General features: G+C 36.4%; 2 protein-coding genes across 4 annotated transcripts in view; one reads left to right on the forward strand and one right to left on the reverse strand.

Annotated features, from left to right (window-relative positions):
* Positions 1–6,526, reverse strand: part of LOC139959542 (protein white-like) — a 23,980-nt gene extending 17,454 nt beyond the window's left edge. For all 3 annotated transcript variants that reach the window (XR_011790162.1, XR_011790161.1, XM_071957248.1), the window contains exons 1-4: positions 5,752–6,526; positions 4,661–4,709; positions 3,381–3,576; positions 2,777–2,848 (exon numbers count right to left, since the gene is read on the reverse strand). Coding sequence is in view for 1 of the 3 variants with exons in the window: in XM_071957248.1 (XP_071813349.1) it covers positions 2,777–2,848; positions 3,381–3,576; positions 4,661–4,709; positions 5,752–5,938 (504 nt within the window). In the remaining 2 variants the exon portion in view is untranslated. The remainder of the gene's footprint in view (positions 1–2,776; positions 2,849–3,380; positions 3,577–4,660; positions 4,710–5,751) is intronic.
* Positions 5,052–18,358, forward strand: LOC139959543 (uncharacterized). Its single transcript, XM_071957251.1, has 6 exons — positions 5,052–5,092; positions 9,708–9,872; positions 10,369–10,560; positions 14,486–14,800; positions 15,684–15,887; positions 17,429–18,358. Exons 2-6 carry the CDS (start codon positions 9,728–9,730, stop codon positions 17,605–17,607), a joined length of 1,035 nt encoding a protein of 344 aa, XP_071813352.1. The 5' UTR covers positions 5,052–5,092; positions 9,708–9,727; the 3' UTR covers positions 17,608–18,358.
* The last annotated feature ends 1,228 nt before the right edge of the window (positions 18,359–19,586 follow it).

Consider the following 19,586-nt stretch of genomic DNA (forward strand, 5'->3'; position numbering starts at 1 on the left):
CGGCAAGAATGTCAATAATGTTAATTAAAAGGTTTACCTTCATTTTGAGGCAAGTTTAGAGATACAATTAACTGTCTGGTTTCTACTTTCAAGATTTAAGAAATAACGAGAGTGACGCTCACCTTGCTTGTATACCTATATAAGAGCCCTAGAACGAATAACAATGCCCGGAAAATAGTAGTTGTATTTGTTTCAAGGTTATTCCTAACTTAAAATATCCAACCGAATGAGATGAGCTCATGCTTGTCTATGACTAAACCGATTTGTTCAACAAATTCTGCTCGAAATGATTACGACTCTCATGGAGAAGAAATAAGTGTGTTTAATACAAGTAGATTATAACACCTAGCTTATAGCAGAAGGGAAGGATTTAAGTGTGACTTTTGATTAAATAGTATCCTTAATAATGGTTTTAATAACGTCAATCAAGTATACTTATCCTATATAGAAATGACAGTCTACCCCTAACGACCTCTACCCATTTGACCAAATACATTCTCATTAAGGATAACTTGATGCAGTATGAGGCCATAACAATATCGAATATTCATAACTTCATGACGAGCATTAAAGGTCGTCCATTGATTACCACCCATTTTTATGTAAATCTAATTTCCAAACAAAATTGGAACCGCCTTCTCCAGAAGAATGACACGCTCTAAATATCACATAACCGAGAGATATAGGCCTATCTAAAGAAATTCGGTTTATCAATATCAGGGCCATATAGACGTTACTGTGATTGAAAATTTGTTTATTAATCTTATAGTCTAACATAATAAGACGACTATGATTTTTTCGTAAACTGATTGATTATTACAAAGGACAGTGTTGGATCAAGCAAGATGGCCACACGTCTGCTATTTTGATCGCCATCAGAGAAGATGATAGCCTACTCATTATTTGATCTACATAGTCTGATTGATCCATCTATAGGTCTGAGTGCGAAGAGTGTGTTTCTTGTAATAGTATCAAATTCATAGTATCTCTCACACCCGAGCGTTTAAAAAAATAATATTGACATCAGACATTTCAGGAACGAATAACAAGATGTGTACGTACCATATATTCACCAGCATAGAGAAGAGTAATACTAGTTAAAGATCCAATAAGTCCATGTCGGATAAATTATAAAATGTAAATAGCAAGGCAAACCTGATTTGACAGTTAAAACATAAGAATCCTAACAACCGAATGAAACTTCTAAGCACCTGCCTTATTCCCCTCCAGGGATATGTAGCTTACTGATGCCAAAAGTACTTGAGAATCAAGTACAGAACCATCTGAGAGTAATTGGTGCCGCGCTCCTCTATCAATAATGAAAAGCTCGTGATTCCAACGAGATTACGCATGCTCCGATGTCGCCGAGAAACTGTGGAGTCGCTAATCTTAGCTTGATTCCAGCCACATATAGTGCTTGAGCTACCCGCTTGGACCAATTCCGCTTCTCCTGAAGGTCAAGTTTGATCAACCCATCAGTGATGAAAAACTCTTAATCTTTGAACTTAGCACGTTGTAGTTTGAACGCCATTTGTCCTGATAGAAGGAAACCTTTATCAAAAGGTGTCTGACTCGGTCAGCGGGTGACCTTCTCGTCCCTAGCTATATATAGGCCTGCTCAATGTTTGTGTCAGGAGCATTAACGAGATGAGTTGCAAAACCGTTTTGGCAACTTCCAAACAATTTCCAGTCCTCTGAAACGGAGAACCAACTATCCGAAGATTGTTTCGATGAGAGACACGTTCCGGTAAGTAGTACAGTTTTCTGCTTGTTCTCTTGTTCCAACATAGATACTTTTTGCTCTAACATTAGAAGACATTGTGCGTTATAATATACGGTACCGTGGGATTTCAATTACTTTTCCATATCCGCAGCTCGACCAACAGGTATTTTCTATGATATTATCAACCGTTTTGATTGTTTCGTGCATCCCATTAAAATCTTCAGCTATTTTCTGCAACGAAGTAGTCACTGTACTTTTAAGATACTCCATAGTAGACTGGCCATCGAGTCATCGACGCCATCTTTTTTCACAGGTTACGTAATCCACCAACGTGTTCTGACTGGCTTGTGAATCATAGTGAAGCCTCCCTACTTTTGCTTTTGCTCCCTCTTGTTCGTACCCGGGGTGGTATGGATGACAAGCAGTAGACAAATGCAGACATTTAGAATTTACCTGAAATAACGGATAACGCTCAGAAAAGCGAGCTATGCGATATCCAAATTACAAGATGCTCACGGAGAGCTTTTTCGACATGTCTTGTAGCCATGTTTGTTGCCAGAATAATAAATATAATAAACAGGGTTTCTCAAAAATCGGTATATCGGTGAAAATACTATAGATAGAATAATGTTTGTGAATGGTAGCAAATTCGTTGTCTCAGTTTGTATACAGTCGGCTCTTACGGCTGATCACACAAATGCCGACTGCACTAAATAAATGGGGTGCTTTGTTTTGTCATTATACAGAAAGAGACTGACTCAGGCTTTTTTTTTTATATGCCAACATTTCACGTAACTGAAGTTAAATTACCAATTAATTAATTATACCAACATTGATCCATCCATCCATATCATTCATTCATTCGTTCATCCATTCATTCATACGTTTATTCATTCATTTATTGAACCAACCATTCACATCATTCATCCAATCTTTCATCCATTCATTAGTTCTTACGTTTATTTATTTATTCATTCATTCATGCATTCTTACGTTTATTTATTTTTTCATTCATTCACATCATTCGTGCATCAACTCATGCTCATCCTTTACCTGTTCTAATAAATCGTCGACTCGTTGCTGTTTCTTCGTCTTCGGCATCTTACTCCCGAGAGATAAGTTGGCCTAAATTTAAGCAAAACAATGAAATTATGTTTGATTTACATAAATAATTACAGTATCGCAATAATGTAAAAAAGAAATGGTTTTGTGAGGAAACACTTACGAATATTATCAATGCACAAAAAGTTCATTTCATATGAAACGCAGTTCTTTTAAAACATTATATTCCATGCGTCGTATTGTCATTTCACCAACAACAATTACCAGGGGCTTACATTCACCTGACCCCCTCTCTTTAGATTTGTGATTCAAGCGGAGAGTAACGAATGATTAGAAAAGAAAAGGAAGTTTCGCATGGCGGTTCTTTAATCGTTCGGCATCAGAATCTAACATTAAACGAGACCTTAGGGTTGAAGTTTGATAGTGATTCTACCTATACATCACACGAAACGGAGGGATTACATTGAGTAACAGTCTGATCGCTTCATTTTTTAAAGTTTTTTTTTAAAAAACTTCATTTTTTTAAAGAAAAGGAAGTTTCGCATGGCGGTTCTTTAATCGTTCGGCATCAGAATGAATTAACGCACTGACTTACCGTAAAATGTAAGTATTCCCTCACAGTTAGTTCCCCGGGTAGGATATCATGTTGTTGTACGTAGCCTAACAGGGCTCGTTGGTTTTGATCCAAGGAAACCATTGGATTGCCATTCAATAAAACATTCCCTTGCACTTCTAAGTTGGTAAGCTCTCGCTGGTTGAATACATTCAGCAACGTTGTCTTTCCAGCGCCACTACAAAAAAATATCAACAAATATTCATACAAATTATGACGTCATTAGGGTCATTTAGAAAATCATATAATATAACACGGTTCCTAAAATGTTAGTTGAATACTGAGCAAATTAAACTACAGATGATGTAATTTGGAATTATGTGTATTGTTTGGTAACAACGATTGCGATGGACGAGCATTTAATCTTTAGTCTATAGTGTAATAGACAGGGGCAGGGTAGGGAAAAATAAGGAAGAGAAGGGTAAGGAAAGGAGGAGAAAGGAGAGAGAGAAGGGGGCTTTCACAAACCTTATATGTACATCTTTAATACTCTTTAAAAGCAAAGAAGAAGAAATGGTTTGTAACTCGGCACTCTTCATTTGAAGAGAGTGATGGTGGGTGGGGGAGAAGTGGGGTAGACCTACTCTATAACGTCAGTGGTGAAGAATCACTCCCCTTTATTAAGAATATTTGATAATCTCTTAATGCTATTCGAAATAGCCCATAAACTGAAGGATCGTAGGCCGTTTTGTTTTAACGTTGAGTTTCATCTCAAAAGAAAGACGATTTTTTGTCACAATATTTTATTTGCTTCCTTTCATGTGACTACTATGAACACAAAATGGAACCACCGATTACTCGCCAATGTGCCTTAATTTAGTCAAATGTGTAACTGAGCGTAAACGGACAAAAATCGATTGAATCTTTCATATTAACATTACCGGCTTCGACAAAGACTTGGGACCCCCCAAAACAAACTAATTCCTATTCTTTGCTCCTTAATCCGCTTCCTACATAGTACTAGTTCAGTGCTACTCACACTAATCTTGTGTCATATTTTTATTGTGTTACATTTTGTACTTTCATTCCACTTCCAAGTATTGCTGACGAAGGTCCCAGGGGCCCGAAAATTCCAATATTTTTGCTAAAACATAGTACTCCTTATTTGTCAAATGTAAGTCATATCTTATTTTTCTGCTTTTGTCTTATAATATATTCTTTTGGAGTATACGTAGATTTTCTATATAATATATGTATATATACATCTCTGTTGGTTTCATGATTCTTTCATCTTTTACACAATGAGTTTAAATTATACTTGCCTGCTCCCCATTATGGCGGTTAACGTACCAGGCTTGGCGATTCCACTAACTGCAAAGGGGAAAGAATTATTAAACAATGCTCTATATATAACAGAAGAAAACAGAGTAAACAGAACAATCACCACAAATATGCGGGTAAGAGAATATGAATATGAAATCGCAGGACATACGTAAACTATTGAACAGAATAGAAGATATTTATTAGTCAATGATTAACACGTCCATCTGCCCATGGTTCACGAATGGTGAATGTATAAATGTGGCGTATGTTCATTACTCTTTACTAGGTTACTTGTAAAAACAGACTTTTGCGATTTCTATATATGAAAGTTATAAATAAAGACCTCCAACACTTTAGTCACTCCTAAGGAGAAAAATCGATCCCTTTTAAGAGAGACGGCAGACGAACCATACCCTTTTCCCCTGTTACAGGTAAGTATACGTTTCATAGTGTGTGACGTCGATCTCTTTCAAGAGAGGCGGCAAAGAAAGTATAATAATATTTCTGAAATGGTATGGGTGTATCGTCTCACGACGTCACGCAGTTCTACGACGCATGTCGCCTATACTTGTACTTCCGGTCATATTCATATATACAGTGCCACCATTCATGCGGCTCTACAAGTTTTGGTGTATCGTCCGTCTCACGACGTCACGCAGTTCTACGACGCATGTCGCCTATACTGTACTTCCAGCCATATTCATCTATACACAGTGTCACCATTCATGCGGCTCTACAAGTATTGGTGTATCGTCTCACGACGTCACACAGTTCTACGACGCATGTTGCCTATACTTGTACTTCCGGTCATATTCATATATACATTGCCACCATTCATGCGGCTCTACAAGTATTCAGAGCCGAGAATCTTTTCGATACTGAAGTTTCTTATGATATATGCTGTCCATATATATATATAGGTTATTGTATAGGGCAAGTTCTGTACATTCACACGAGAGGCGATATACCGCACTTAACACGGTTTTTTACTGGTCCAGTGCAGTGATATATAGAGTTAAAATCGCTATACATATTTACTACAGTATATGGGCCTTCAACAAACCGACTCAATTTAAAGGATTTAGCTTACCTCCTCTTAACAAGGTTTTCGGTTGCCCAGGAGTCTTGTTAATCAACTTATCCCAAATAGTGAGCCGGGGATGATATTTCACAATTACGTTATCCCATGTCAAGGTGAGTTGATCGTCCTCAGGTACCGACACCGAATTCAGTCTCTTCATCGATATATTACCACGGAAACCGCTATCCATCTCCATGTTTGTTTATGGCGGGAATGACAGTTATTGCAAACCAATAAGCTCTCCTCTAAAAGATACTCAAGTAACCTGTTCTCAGGGCGAGTTATAACTTGCGTTATCCAGATGTCTTCCAAAATGTATGTGTCTCTATATTAATTTTCTCAATATCCGAAATATATAATCCACTTCATATCTCGAGAATAATGAATTTCAACTAGAGATATAGTAAAATTAAAAGAATGAGCATGATAAGAGAAATCCTCCGATTAAATCCATAGAAGTAAATATTTCTTCTCTATCCGGTCTGAGATCTTCTGCGTGGCTAGTAAGAAGTCCTAACACCTTCCTCAAGGTTTTCCTCAGAGCGGTCAGCGAAGGCAAACAGCGTAGGCTAGACGGATTGTCTTGATCACGTGGTCGAGACTTTCGTTTGTCGAAAAACGTAGCAGACCGTTTTTTATAGCGAAAAGAGATAGTCATCCCTATTCCTTGTATACGTCATCATGACGAAAGTGAATACTTTATATGGACAACAAAGTTTCTCAATCTAGACGAAATAATACACTGTTCCTATACAGACGTTCAGGTTAAATTAGACGTGCAAACAGTCGTATATAGGTAGATGACGAAACTAATTTTGTAAGATGAGAACTAACGATGACGTTGCAATAAGACGCCTGTGTATTTGGTGTTTACAAAGAGTTGTTTCTTAAGGGACCGTATGGCATAGGACCATATGGCCAAGCTCGGATGCAATCGACTTCAACGAGGCATATGAATAAACAGTAGCAAAAGAGACGGGTATACGATAGTAAACATTTTAACGCATGTGTGCGTCGGTGTGTGTATGAATGTGCTTATATAAGGTCTATAATATTATAATATGCATGGCACATTACTCACAACGCTGAATGTCGATTGCCGAATGATTTTTATTCTCACTTTAACGTAATAACATATATATATATATATATATATATATATATATATATATATATATATATATATATATATAAATATATATATATATATATATATATATATATATATATATATATATATATATTTACTTTCGATATATACTATTATACTATTTCGAAAACATTGAAGAACTGTATTTTTTTGTACCGCCTTGTCACGTTACATGTTATATATATATATATATATATACACATATATATATATATATATATATATATATATATATATATATATATATATATAGATATATATATATAGATATATATATATATATAACATGTAACGTGACAAGGCGGTACAAAAAAATACAGTTCTTCAATGTTTTCGAAATATCAACTGTGGTGTACCCCAAGGCTCCATTCTTAGACCTCTGTTATTTCTTGTTTACATAAATGATTTATGTATAACTGCTCATATGTACTCTCCTTTACCTTATTTGCATACGACACTAGTATCCTTTATAAAAATAAAGACCTCATGTCCGGAACACGTAAAGTAAATACTGAGCTAAAAATGATTTTTGTTCATTATTCTTCAAAACCCATAAATTGTCATCAAATATTTCTAAACCAATTTCATGAGTTTTCATCCTTTGCAGCGTAAACTTGGCTGAAAACAGCGTAAACTGTTGAGTTATTCATTGATTGTAATAAAATTGTCCTAGTTAATAAAGCCAAATTTCTTGGCATTTGTATCAACTCCAACTTCACCTGGAACTCCATGTCGATGTTCTTTGTTCTAAAATTTCTAGAGTAATTGATATATTGTATACAAAATCAGCTATATTCGTCCCATCTAATATCATTAAATTCTTGTATGATTCACTTATTCACTTGCAACTATCCTATTGTAATATAATGGGGAAACACTTACTCTTCTTACTTGAACCGTTTCAATATTTTACAAAAAAAGAGCCGTTCGTATTTTGACTAATTACTAGAATATACTAGATAACAATATAAAAGCTACAAATGGTATCTCCTCCTTTAAAAAAAAGGTTAAAGGATCACCTTCTAAATCATTATTGCTTGTAAGTTGTTAAATACCTTTGTTTTTTCTTTGTTCTTTTCCTCTATTGTTATATTGTGTTTATCTGTATTGTTTAAAATGTTTAAGGGGGCTGCTTGTACAAGCTAATGCTTTTCCAGTCCTCCTCCACCACCTTGTTTTATCTTGACTCTGTACTACTCCTCTCTTATTGTTTTTCTTTGTTCTTTTCCTCTATTGTTATATTGTGTTTATCTGTACCTGTTTAACTTGTTTAAAGGGGGACTGCTTGTACAAGCTAATGTTTTTCCAGTCCTCCTCCACCACCTTGTTTTATCTTGACTCTGTACTACTCCTCTCTTATTGTTGTGAAAATACACTCAAACTCAAACTATAAATGAGGGCTAAAAAATAGTCCGTAATTTAAGGGTTTTGCTAATAAATACTTTTGTAAGGTTGAAAGGGGGAGGGGGGGGGGGGTTACACACGCAGTTCTTGTCCAATTCTTCCCGGGTTGCATGAAAAATACCCAGAATGAATCCGAGTTCCCCCTGCCCCGACTGACAATAGGAGGGGAGCACGCCTCCCCCCCCCCTTCCTTGTGCACGCCACTGCTGGGAGATGTACTAGTGTACTGAAAAATGCATTACAAAACGAACCTCTTTTTTATCTGTCTATTTTGTTTATTGATAAGAAGTTGCTTAGGGAACATAGAACGATTTTCTTTTTCCCAAGCAGATCAATAACCCTTTCATTTTGTTCAAATTTTCTCTTTTTATATTCATATAAAGTAAAAATCCTGCTTTAGAAGGCCTGGGACAATTAAAAATAGTGATCGTAGGTTTCATTGCTCATGGTTGCTTATGTAACCATCATTCATGCCTTCTTGATTTTAATTAAAAAGGATTTCAAAGAATATTTTTGGCTTTAATATCACAGTAGTCAAATATCTTCTCAACAACACGTTTGATTGTAGGTTGTCTGTGGTGGATATAGTGTACGGTGGATTGTAGTTTTTATTTTCTATTGCTATACGTGACTATATAATCTCTCGTTAAGATGTGCTGCTTAACTTTCATAGTAATTTATCATTTGCTGGTGACTCTTTCCTCGGCGGAAAATGGTAAGCCATTTTTATACCTATATTTTTATAATAACAAAATTAATAATACAACAGTAATTTAGCGTCCTAGTACATAGGAGTCAAACTATTAAGCTATCGCTTCATATATAAGACGATATAAAGATATAGTGTTTTTGCAACATTATCAAAATGAATATATACCTGTATCTAGTCTAATGTGTTTTTAATCAGGCGACTAACTTGTTATATATTAATTGTCATTTTACCTTTCGAGACTGAAATACAACAGCACCATCAATAATAATAATAATAATAATGATAATACTACTACTACTACTACTACTTCTACTACTACTACTACTACTACTACTACTACTACTACTACTACTACTACTACTACTACTACTACTACTACTACTACTACTACTACTACTAATAATAATAATAATAATAATAATAATAATAATAATAAAAATATAATAATAAAAATAATAATAATAAAAATAATAATAATAGTAATAATAATAATAATAATAATAATAATAATAATAATAATAATAATAATAATAATAATAATAATAATACTTATAAAAATAATAATATTAATAATATTAATAATAATAATAATAATAATAATAATAATAATAATAATAATAATAATAATAATAATAATAATAATAATAATAATAATATATAAAAAAAAATAATAATAACTACTTTCCTCCTCTATTTCAGACAACGGTGTGTGTTTCGTTATGCAGGATAGGACATCGACCAATGGCCAGCTAAGTTATACTAAACAGTCATCATTCCGGAAAATAGATTGCACAGATACTTGCAACCATAAATACGTCAAAGAATTTAATTCTCGAAGAGAAGTCTCATTGAGAGCCTTGATTGGTAAGGGAGTTAATTAATATACTAATTCCCATGAGTCACACAAGTAAACATGCTCATTACACACAAACAGACGGACACAGACACACATATCCATATCCTCCATACACATAGTGGCGATGGAATGGGATAGGCTGCCACGCAATGCTAGTACACAGACGTAAGGTATACCTCAGACACAAATAGATTTATAATGTGTGCATCAAATATCAATGTTTATCAATCTATGATAAAGTTTCTGTGACGGTTAAATACAGAATGCTTTAGAAAGGCATGCGTGCACATTTATCTTGAGAACTTTATTTTTTAATATTTCTATACATATTCATACATTACCTCTTTTACTGTATGTACCATTCGCTCTTGTAATATTTGCAACATATTACATAAAGAAAACTATCAGACTGGTTCAAATTATTTAAAAAGAATATACATGTAAAATAAAATTAATTGCCAGTTACGGACGTATCCACATAGGCTATTTTCCTTTAACATCCAGAAGACACATGCCTGTTTGAAGGATGGCGATGTAGTGACCAAGAACACTGCGTCAACACACAAACATCATTCGAGTGTCGTTGTAATAATCGAACTACTGGCAAGAATGGCACCCAGTGTGAAGATAAACCGGGTACCCCGAAGACAGAAACAACAACTGACGTTTACCATAATGAGACCAGCAACGGCATCAGTAAGGATATTACTACACTCTACACAGTAACGACAACTGTGGGTAGCCACGATGATACCACCAACGGCACCAACCTGAAGCTATCACAGGATTCATCCCAGGATTCAGATTCATCCTAGGATTCATCACAGAATTCATCCCAGAATTCATCCCAGGATTCATCCCAGAATTCATCCCAGGATTCATCCCAGGATTCATCCCAGGATTCATCACAGGATTCATCCCAGGATTCATTACAGGATTCATCCCATGATTCATCCCATGATTCATTCCAGGATTCATCACAGGATTCATCCCAGGATTCAGATTCATCCCAGGATTCATCCCAGAATTCATCCCAGAATTCATCCCAGAATTCATCCCAGAATTCATCCCAGGATTCATCACAGGATTCAGATTCATCCCAGGATTCATCACAGGATTTATTATTATTATTTATTGAATTTCATATAGCGCAACCCCAACAAAGTTTTCGGTTGCGCTTTACAACAAAATACAAAGAAAGAATAAACCATTCATAAGAAAATAAGATCTCAAATGGCGTAGAAAAATATACTAGATGAATGTACAAAAATATACAATTGTTATGAAAAACAAAGAGAAAAATAGAAAATGCAAAATGTTATATAAAATCTAAAAAAAAATTCAAAAATATGAAATATAATGAATACAAAAATTGAAAAATTGAGTATAAAAGTGATTAGCCAGGAAATAAATATGTTTTGAGTTTTCTTTTAAAAATTGCAAGATTCTCAGAATGTTTGACATGGTTAGGTAATTTATTCCATTGCTCGGCGCCAAATACACTTATTGCTCTTGAAGCAAAAGTGACCCTCTGTGTTCGTGGAATGATCAGTTTATAAAGAATATTATTTGAACGTAGAGACCTACTAGATTGTGGTGCTAAAGTGAATCTAGATATAAGATATTGAAGAGCAGATTTATCAACAACGCATTTAAAGACCAGCGTTAATATTTTGTGCAGAATTCTTTGTCTGATGGGAAGCCAATGCAACTCCTTTAAAGCTTCAGAAGCACTATCCTCCTTTCCTCTTTTCAGAACAAGTTTGGCAGCCATGTTTTGAATTCTCTGAAGCATCATAATAACAACATTTGGTAGATTAGCATAGAGGGAGTTAGCATAATCTAAGTGACTTATCACTAGTCCTAAAACAATAGTATGGCATGCATCCTTGGTTAGTAAGTGTCTAATGTTTCTTACAAGTCGAAGTCCTGCCATGGCAGCTCTACATTTGGCAGCAATGTGAGTCTTCAACGTTAAATGAGAGTCCAGATATGCGCCTAAATATTTTACACAATTTGAACTATTTACGGTAGTGTTATTGATACAAATACTGTCTAAAGCACACTTAGATAATAATTTCTTCGATCCAACTTGTATATATTCAGTTTTAGTTTCGTTCAGTTTTAGTCTATTTTGGTCCATCCAAACTTTCACATCCCCCATAGTTGTTGAAATTTCATTTCTGACTGTGTTTGCCTCATCGAAGGTTGGTTTATGCGATTGTTTAATTGCATGATCATCCGCATAGCCATGTAATTGGAAGGAATCCGGAATGACGTATCGCAATGTGCTTGCATATGCCGAGTACAAAACAGGTCCTAACAGGCTTCCTTGTGGGACACTGAAATCCAGTCTTTTGGAAGATGATAATGACCCATTGATATTTACACAACATTGTCTGTCAGAGAGATAATTTGCAAACCATTCTAAAGATATTTCACCAAGCCCATATTCATTTCCTAGCACCTCCAATAACACTTTGTGGTCTACAGTATCAAACGCAGCCGAAAGGTCCATCAAGCACATTTGTGTCACTTGCTGTTTCTCCATGGCCCATAACAAGTCGTCCAATAAGCTTACGATCCCAGGATTCATTACAGGATTCATCCCAGGATTCATCCCAGGATTCATCCCAGGATTCATCCCAGGATTCATCCCAGGATTCATCCCAGGATTCATCCCAGGATTCATCCCAGGATTCATCCCAGGATTCATCACAGGATTCATCACAGGATCCAGATTTATCAACAGTTTCATCACCGGATTGAAACGGTCACTACACGCGTTTGTCTGATGAATCTGTATAGCGCCATATTAACTACCGCTGTAGAATTAGAAGGGAAGTACATACTGAAGTTTCTTACGCACATCGTGTGGGGGTGGGGGGGGGGGGCGGGTGGACGTGAAAACAGTCAAATCATGGAGAGAAAATGTGTCTCGACTCATCTCTACAGGGCAACAACTTGGCCTTTGACTCGCAATTATGGATTAAAATTATTGGTAAAAACTTTCTGTTCACATGGGTAATGAGAGCTTGTTTGTTTTGTACTACCGTCATTTTTTTTTTTTTTTCATTACGGATGCGGTCCGTCGAGCTAATTCATTTCGAAAAAAGTTAAAACTACTTGCGGTGAAAGTTTGTGACCTGGTTGGTGATATTTAGTAACAAATTGTGTCGCGGTCAGATAGGCGCGTAGCGAGGAATTTGCCAAGGGAGGGGCGAAGCTTATATGAAAATGAAAGAACTTTTCGACGTACATCCCGCTGCATTAATAAGTCCGGTGAATGAATCTGGTGATAAATCTGAATCCTGGGATTAATCTGAATCCTGGGATGAATCATATGATGAATCCTGGGCTGAATCTGAATCCTGTGAGTCTTGGGATGAATCCTGTGATAAAATCTGAATCCTGGGATGAATCCTGTGATGAATCTAAATCCTGGGATGAATCCTGTGATGAATCCTGGGATTATTCCTGTGATGAAACCTGTGATAGCTTCAGGTTGGTCCAACGGCCTCATTAATACGAGCATTGGTGAATCACTCTAGAGGGCGTTCCGTCCATTACAGGTGAAACTTTAAACTTACTCACAGCTGCAGGATATAATGCTAGCTAAATCAACTGTATTATACAATGAAAGATAAAAAGAGTGAAGTTTGATTTGTTGCATACCGCTAAAATCCACTACTACCAGTCTCAGATGTATTTCTATACTGGTATGGAGTTGCCGGGCCATCATGCCGGGCTGTGGACACAAGCCAAGTAGCCAACTTGGCTCATTGATTCGACCTTGACGGAGCCTACTCGGCCCATGGATTAGAACTACAGACGTCTCTTTCTTTCGGACATCTGGTTGGAAACCGAATCCACGCAATTCCAGTTTTGTCTCAAAGGTCATCAGTATTGGCCTTAAATTGTAGCACGCTGAAAATTGGTAGAGGTTTTCAAAAGTAATTTCCTGAAGGCTCCTGGCGATCCATATTGCTCACTCCAACTAAGGCTTGTCAGAATAGACCTCTAAAAACCTCAGTGTGCGTAACTACTTTTAGAGTGACAGTAAAATGCTTGCTCAAATTTGAACAATGTCGGTCTTTCTAGCAAGTTTGGGGCAATATATTGATGACCTTTATATCCAAATTTTGGTATATTTACAAATGTATGTTATAAAATGGCTGCTAATATATGTATATATGTATGTAATTTAGATCCTCCTGCAAGCAGAAACTCGCAAAGAAACTTAGCTCATTGGCTTATCAAAGCCGCAAGCTGACCGAAGTCAGTCTCTTACTTTCATATTTAACGTCCATGATTATGAATTGTCAATTGTCAACAACTCTGTAACTGGACGACAAACATTAATCTTGGAGTGACTCGAACCGGGCTATGATGTATGAGGTAAAAATGATTATGATAAGAATGATTATGATTGAAAGGCACCGGCGTTAACCACTGAGCTAACACTCCTTATATATCAGGCCAGGGTGTCTTAAACTTTTCCACAACTCTCACCTCACCATATCAGACTGGTTCAAATTGTTTGAAAAGACTATACATGTAAAATAAAATTAATTGCCAGTTACGTACGTATCCACATAGGCTATTTTCCTTTAACATCCAGAAGACACATGCCTGTTTGAAGGATGGCGATGTAGTGACCAAGAACACTGCGTCAACACACAAACATCATTCGAGTGTCGTTGTAATAATCGAACTACTGGCAAGAATGGCACCCAGTGTGAAGATAAACCGGGTACCCCGAAGACAGAAACAACAACTGACGTTTACCATAATGAGACCAGCAACGGCATCAGTAAGGATATTACTACACTCTACACAGTAACGACAACTGTGGGTAGCCACGATGATACCACCAACGGACTCATTAATACGAGCACTGGTGAATCACTACCGGAGGGCGTTCCGTCCATTACAGGTGAAACTTTAAACTTACTTACAGCTGCAGGATATAATGCTAGCTAAATCAACTGTATTATACAATGAAAGATAAAAAGAGTGAAGTTTGATTTGTTGTGTACCACTAAAATCCACTACTACCAGTCTCAGATGTATTTCTATACTGGTATGGAGTTGCCGGGCCATCATGCCGGGCTGTGGACACAAGCCAAGTAGCCAACTTGGCTCATTGATTCGACCTTGACGGAGCCTACTCGGCCCATGGATTAGAACTACAGACGTCTCTTTCTTTCGGACATCTGGTTGGAAACCGAATCCACGCAATTCCAGTTTTGTCTCAAAGGTCATCAGTATTGGCCTTAAATTGTAGCACGCTGAAAATTGGTAGAGGTTTTCAAAAAGTAATTTCCTGAAGGCTCCTGGCGATCCATATTGCTCACTCCAACTAAGGCTTGTCAGAATAGACCTCTAAAAACCTCAGTGTGCGTAACTACTTTTAGAGTGACAGTAAAATGCTTGCTCAAATTTGAACAATGTCGGTCTTTCTAGCAAGTTTGGGGCAAAATATTGATGACCTTTATATCCAAATTTTGGTATATTTACAAATGTATGTTATAAAATGGCTGCTAATATATCAGGCCAGGGTGTCATAACCTTTTCCACAACTCTCACCTCTGAGAAATTGAAAACAAAAACTCTTCCCATATCCCAAACAGCTTCGATGGACGCTATTAAACTGACATTTTCTCAGTATAATATACCTCCCCGAGGCTTGGTCTTGCCTTGCACCCCAAGGAGTTGCATGACCTCGATCGGATTAAGAAACATTGTATTAGGCATATTCGACATATGTATGTTTCATCGTCTAGAATGACTCAAAGTTCTCGATTCTAAATTAACAGGTTGCATACAGCTCATCACCTACGACGAATCAGTTTACTGCTTTATCTCTGCAAACCTCAGCTGGGAAGATACAGAGGAGATGTGCAGCAGTTTCAGCTTTCATTTGGTTGATATCAACAACAGCTTTGAAAATGATTTCCTACGTATACAACTGCTGAGCCTTGACATCGCACAGGTTTGGGTTGGCTATCGTTATAACTACGGTACGTGTTTGAGACGCGTAGTTACGAATAGTATTATTATTATAATATTAATATTATTATGATATTAACAATAAGCGATATTACGGTAGCAGACAATGTGACAATGGTAAAGAACAATATTACAATGTTAGTTGAAAATATCCATCTCAATATATTTTTCTCTAACTGAAGATATGGTTTATCGAATGGAACTTATTTTTGACTGGCTAAACCCTCGATTTATTCCCTATAGAATAGATCACAGAGTGGTCTGTGATGACATCACTGCATAAACGGTATAAATGGTCTTCAAAAGTTTTACTTTTTTTATTACAAACTTGTTTCATCGTCATAAATTTGTACTGTTTGCTATAAGATAGCTTTTATTGTTCTCTGTATTTAGAACTGTTATCCAATAACAACTGTTTTGTAGAAATATTATTATCCTACTTGAATAGGTCTAATAGAGTAAAATGTTATAAGGAAAAACAAATTCAGCAGAATTTTGGTACAATGATGACATCATTCAAAGTTTTATTTTGCCAATATTTTACACTGCATTAAAACTACAGACGTGTAGCCAAGGAGGGGGGGCGAAGGGGGCAGCCGCCCCCCCCCCTTGAGCATATTTTTAAAATTTTGTTTAAATGTTTTTATGATATCGCTAGTAATTTCAAAAGAGGAAATGCTAAGATGCAACTTACAAGGCCTGGGAAATGCCATTTCCAGCGATCTGGGAGGCATTTTCAGCCAAACTTTTCTTGTACGCTTCGCGCCAACCTCATTGTGGCGCTACGCTTAAATAGTTTGCAATGCCGTATCTACGGCTCTGATAGTTTGCCTACATTTTCGCCTTTCCCTTGGCAAATTCCTGGCTACGCTCCTGAGTAACTATCACTTCAGATATCCAGAATATCCCTTTCAGGCTTAACAAGGTCACAGATCCAACAGAAACTAGAGATATTGTAGGCGTCAGTAGTGGCTTTAAGTTGCTCTTTCATTCAGAATGGATGGTTCTATTGAGTAGCTTTAACACATGGAAGTCTCTTCTCACAAAAATTATGTGGCAATGTAAACTAATAGAGAATCATACGGATGCGTCTGAGAGGAATGGCCTGACTATATATATGAGGGAAACCTTTTTTTTTTATTGCTGTAGAGTGAAAAGTGGGATAACTTATTGTTACTTTGGAAAGGAATAACTACAATAAAAGGAATAACTACTGTTACTTTGCGAAAGCTGTTTTGAACGACTCCCCGAAGTATCTAAGAAAAGTTCTATTACATAATGGGTGACACCACCGATTTAATGTTGAGTCAAACACAAGGCCGAAGACTTGATCAAGTCTAAATGTGACATCATCAAGACAAAGGGGCTTCAATTGTTTTCTCCATTTACTGTTATGTTTATTTTCTGTAATGCATATGGGTGTTGGTTACTGGGTTTTTGTGTATTGGTGTTATAGGTCTCGTGGTTCACTGATCTCAGTATGATCACTAATGAATTTGCTATAATTTGTCAATGTTTGATTGGTCTAACTTATGTTTTGCTTTATCAACAGGCCAAGGCAAATTTCAGTGGTCAATGAAATCTAACGAATATACTAATTGGGCTCCAGATGAACCAGATGAAAGCTCAAAGCAACGTTGTGTGTACATGACTAATGATGGGTATATGCACGACGTCGGATGCAACGAAACTAATTCCCAGTATCCATACGTGTGTGAATTTGAAGCATAGAAATAGAAGATAGGGAGAATGATATTACAACCTCATAATGCATTCAATCTCTACTAGCTAAGGCATCTTTTTTTGTTTATACTGTTGCGTTGTAAATAATCTCACGAAGCCGTGTCCTGCAAAAAATCTGAACAAGTCGAGTAGTGATGTAACAATGGCTCGTCTTGCATAGCCGATCGCAAATAGCCAATATCTACACCTAATAATGGTCAGCTAAAAAATAGTTTATTCCATACAAAACTGGCAGAACGCCGTCTTTATATTTGATGCAAGAGGCACCCAAAGTCTATGTCTTTATCTGTTCTCTGGGGAAGCCTCATAATGCATTCAATCTCGACTTTCTAAGTTGTGACGTCACAATGGCGCTTTTGGTATCTATAGACGCTCACTAAATATGTTACTGTAAAGATAGCATGTCACTGTGCATTATCTCCAGAATTCTACCAAGTTGATTTTTCATTAAAATTGAACTCTTGAATCTCTGCATTAACATCTTGTATTTTTTTTTCTGATATTTTTAAGAGTTCTTAGTTATAGATTGCAAAATCGAAAGGTTAATAATGAACGTTTTTTTTATCGATAGAGAGTTATCCATCGATTTATTCAAACTGTTTATATTCAAATTTGACTGAGTTTCACTCTTTTAATTCGTTTGAATGTAAACTGCATGCTATTCTGCCCGATGTTTTACAAAGTAACAAGGCAACTGAGAAATCTTATATAAATCTTATATAAAATAAATAAATAAATCTTATATAACTAGGACAGTGATGTAATGAAAGCAGTCGTAAAAAAATAGAATTTGTCAATAATAATTTTAATAACGAAACCCACTTTTATTTTGCTGCTATGGAACGTCAATGAACCGCAAATAAAGATAATAATAATAATAATAAAACATTGGGCCTACATTTGGTCTAAAATGATTTTTGCTGATAATAATGCCAACAGGTTGCCATGGTAACCTATACAATGAAGTTCCAAAACAATTGTTTACTGGGTTTGTCACCTGCATCGAGAGCCAGGTCGGGCCCCAGGGGCAATTACGTCACCGGGGTCTCATTTTCCTCAAAACACGAACGAATACAAGATTCTTTATATCAAATTAACCCTTGCCCCTCCATATATTACCGACTCCCTCATTTCCGGGGGGGGGTCTTCTTCAGAGGCTGAATGATAAGTAACAGTAACAGAAGGGACGAACAAAAAATCAATTCAAAAATACACAATGTCTCAAGAAGTCGTGACTACAATAATCTATGGTAGTAACAGGTGCCAACCACACAGTATAAGTCAATCAACGTGTACGAGAAAGTTTAGCTGTTAAGTAAGTGATGGCGCTAGCTTAAAATTATTCGAAATCGCTTTTGAAATCTGTAAAAATCTGTCCCGTCAAAGCATTGATATGAATAGAAATAGCGCCTCATCTGGCTACATGGACGTTGGATGCTCACATATCAGTCGCCGAGAGTGGAAATACTGATTGTTCAGGAAAATAGTTTATATAACAACTGTCGGGAATAAAATGACCATAATGATAATAATAAATACACAATAATATTTCTTTTTGCTTCATTGCTCCCTGACGAAATCAGAATTTTTCCTCGACAAGGGGCTAGACCTCACCAACAGGGGAGCTGTAGCCCCCTTTGCTTATCATCTGTACCTCAGAAATATTGAAATGAGTACAATAATTATTTTCTTGCACAGTAGTCTATATCAGTCTTTCCTCGCTGTGCTATTTCATTGTAATCTGTAATTTCCTAAGTTTTCTGCCAAAAAAAAGGGTCTACACTGGGATTGTGCAAATATGTGCTTTACGTTTTTGGCTGTGTTGACAAAAAGAATTGGGGGAGGGGGGTACACCATCCACACAACCCATGGATTTATGCCAAACGGGGGGGGGGTGGGGGTTCTAAACTACAGAGATTGAAAAATTTACTGTTTTATCAAAAGGTGCTGTTCTTTTTAAGAAAAAA

Source organism: Apostichopus japonicus, chromosome 19 (assembly GCF_037975245.1).
Source record: "Apostichopus japonicus isolate 1M-3 chromosome 19, ASM3797524v1, whole genome shotgun sequence".
NCBI lineage: Eukaryota > Metazoa > Echinodermata > Holothuroidea > Aspidochirotida > Stichopodidae > Apostichopus > Apostichopus japonicus.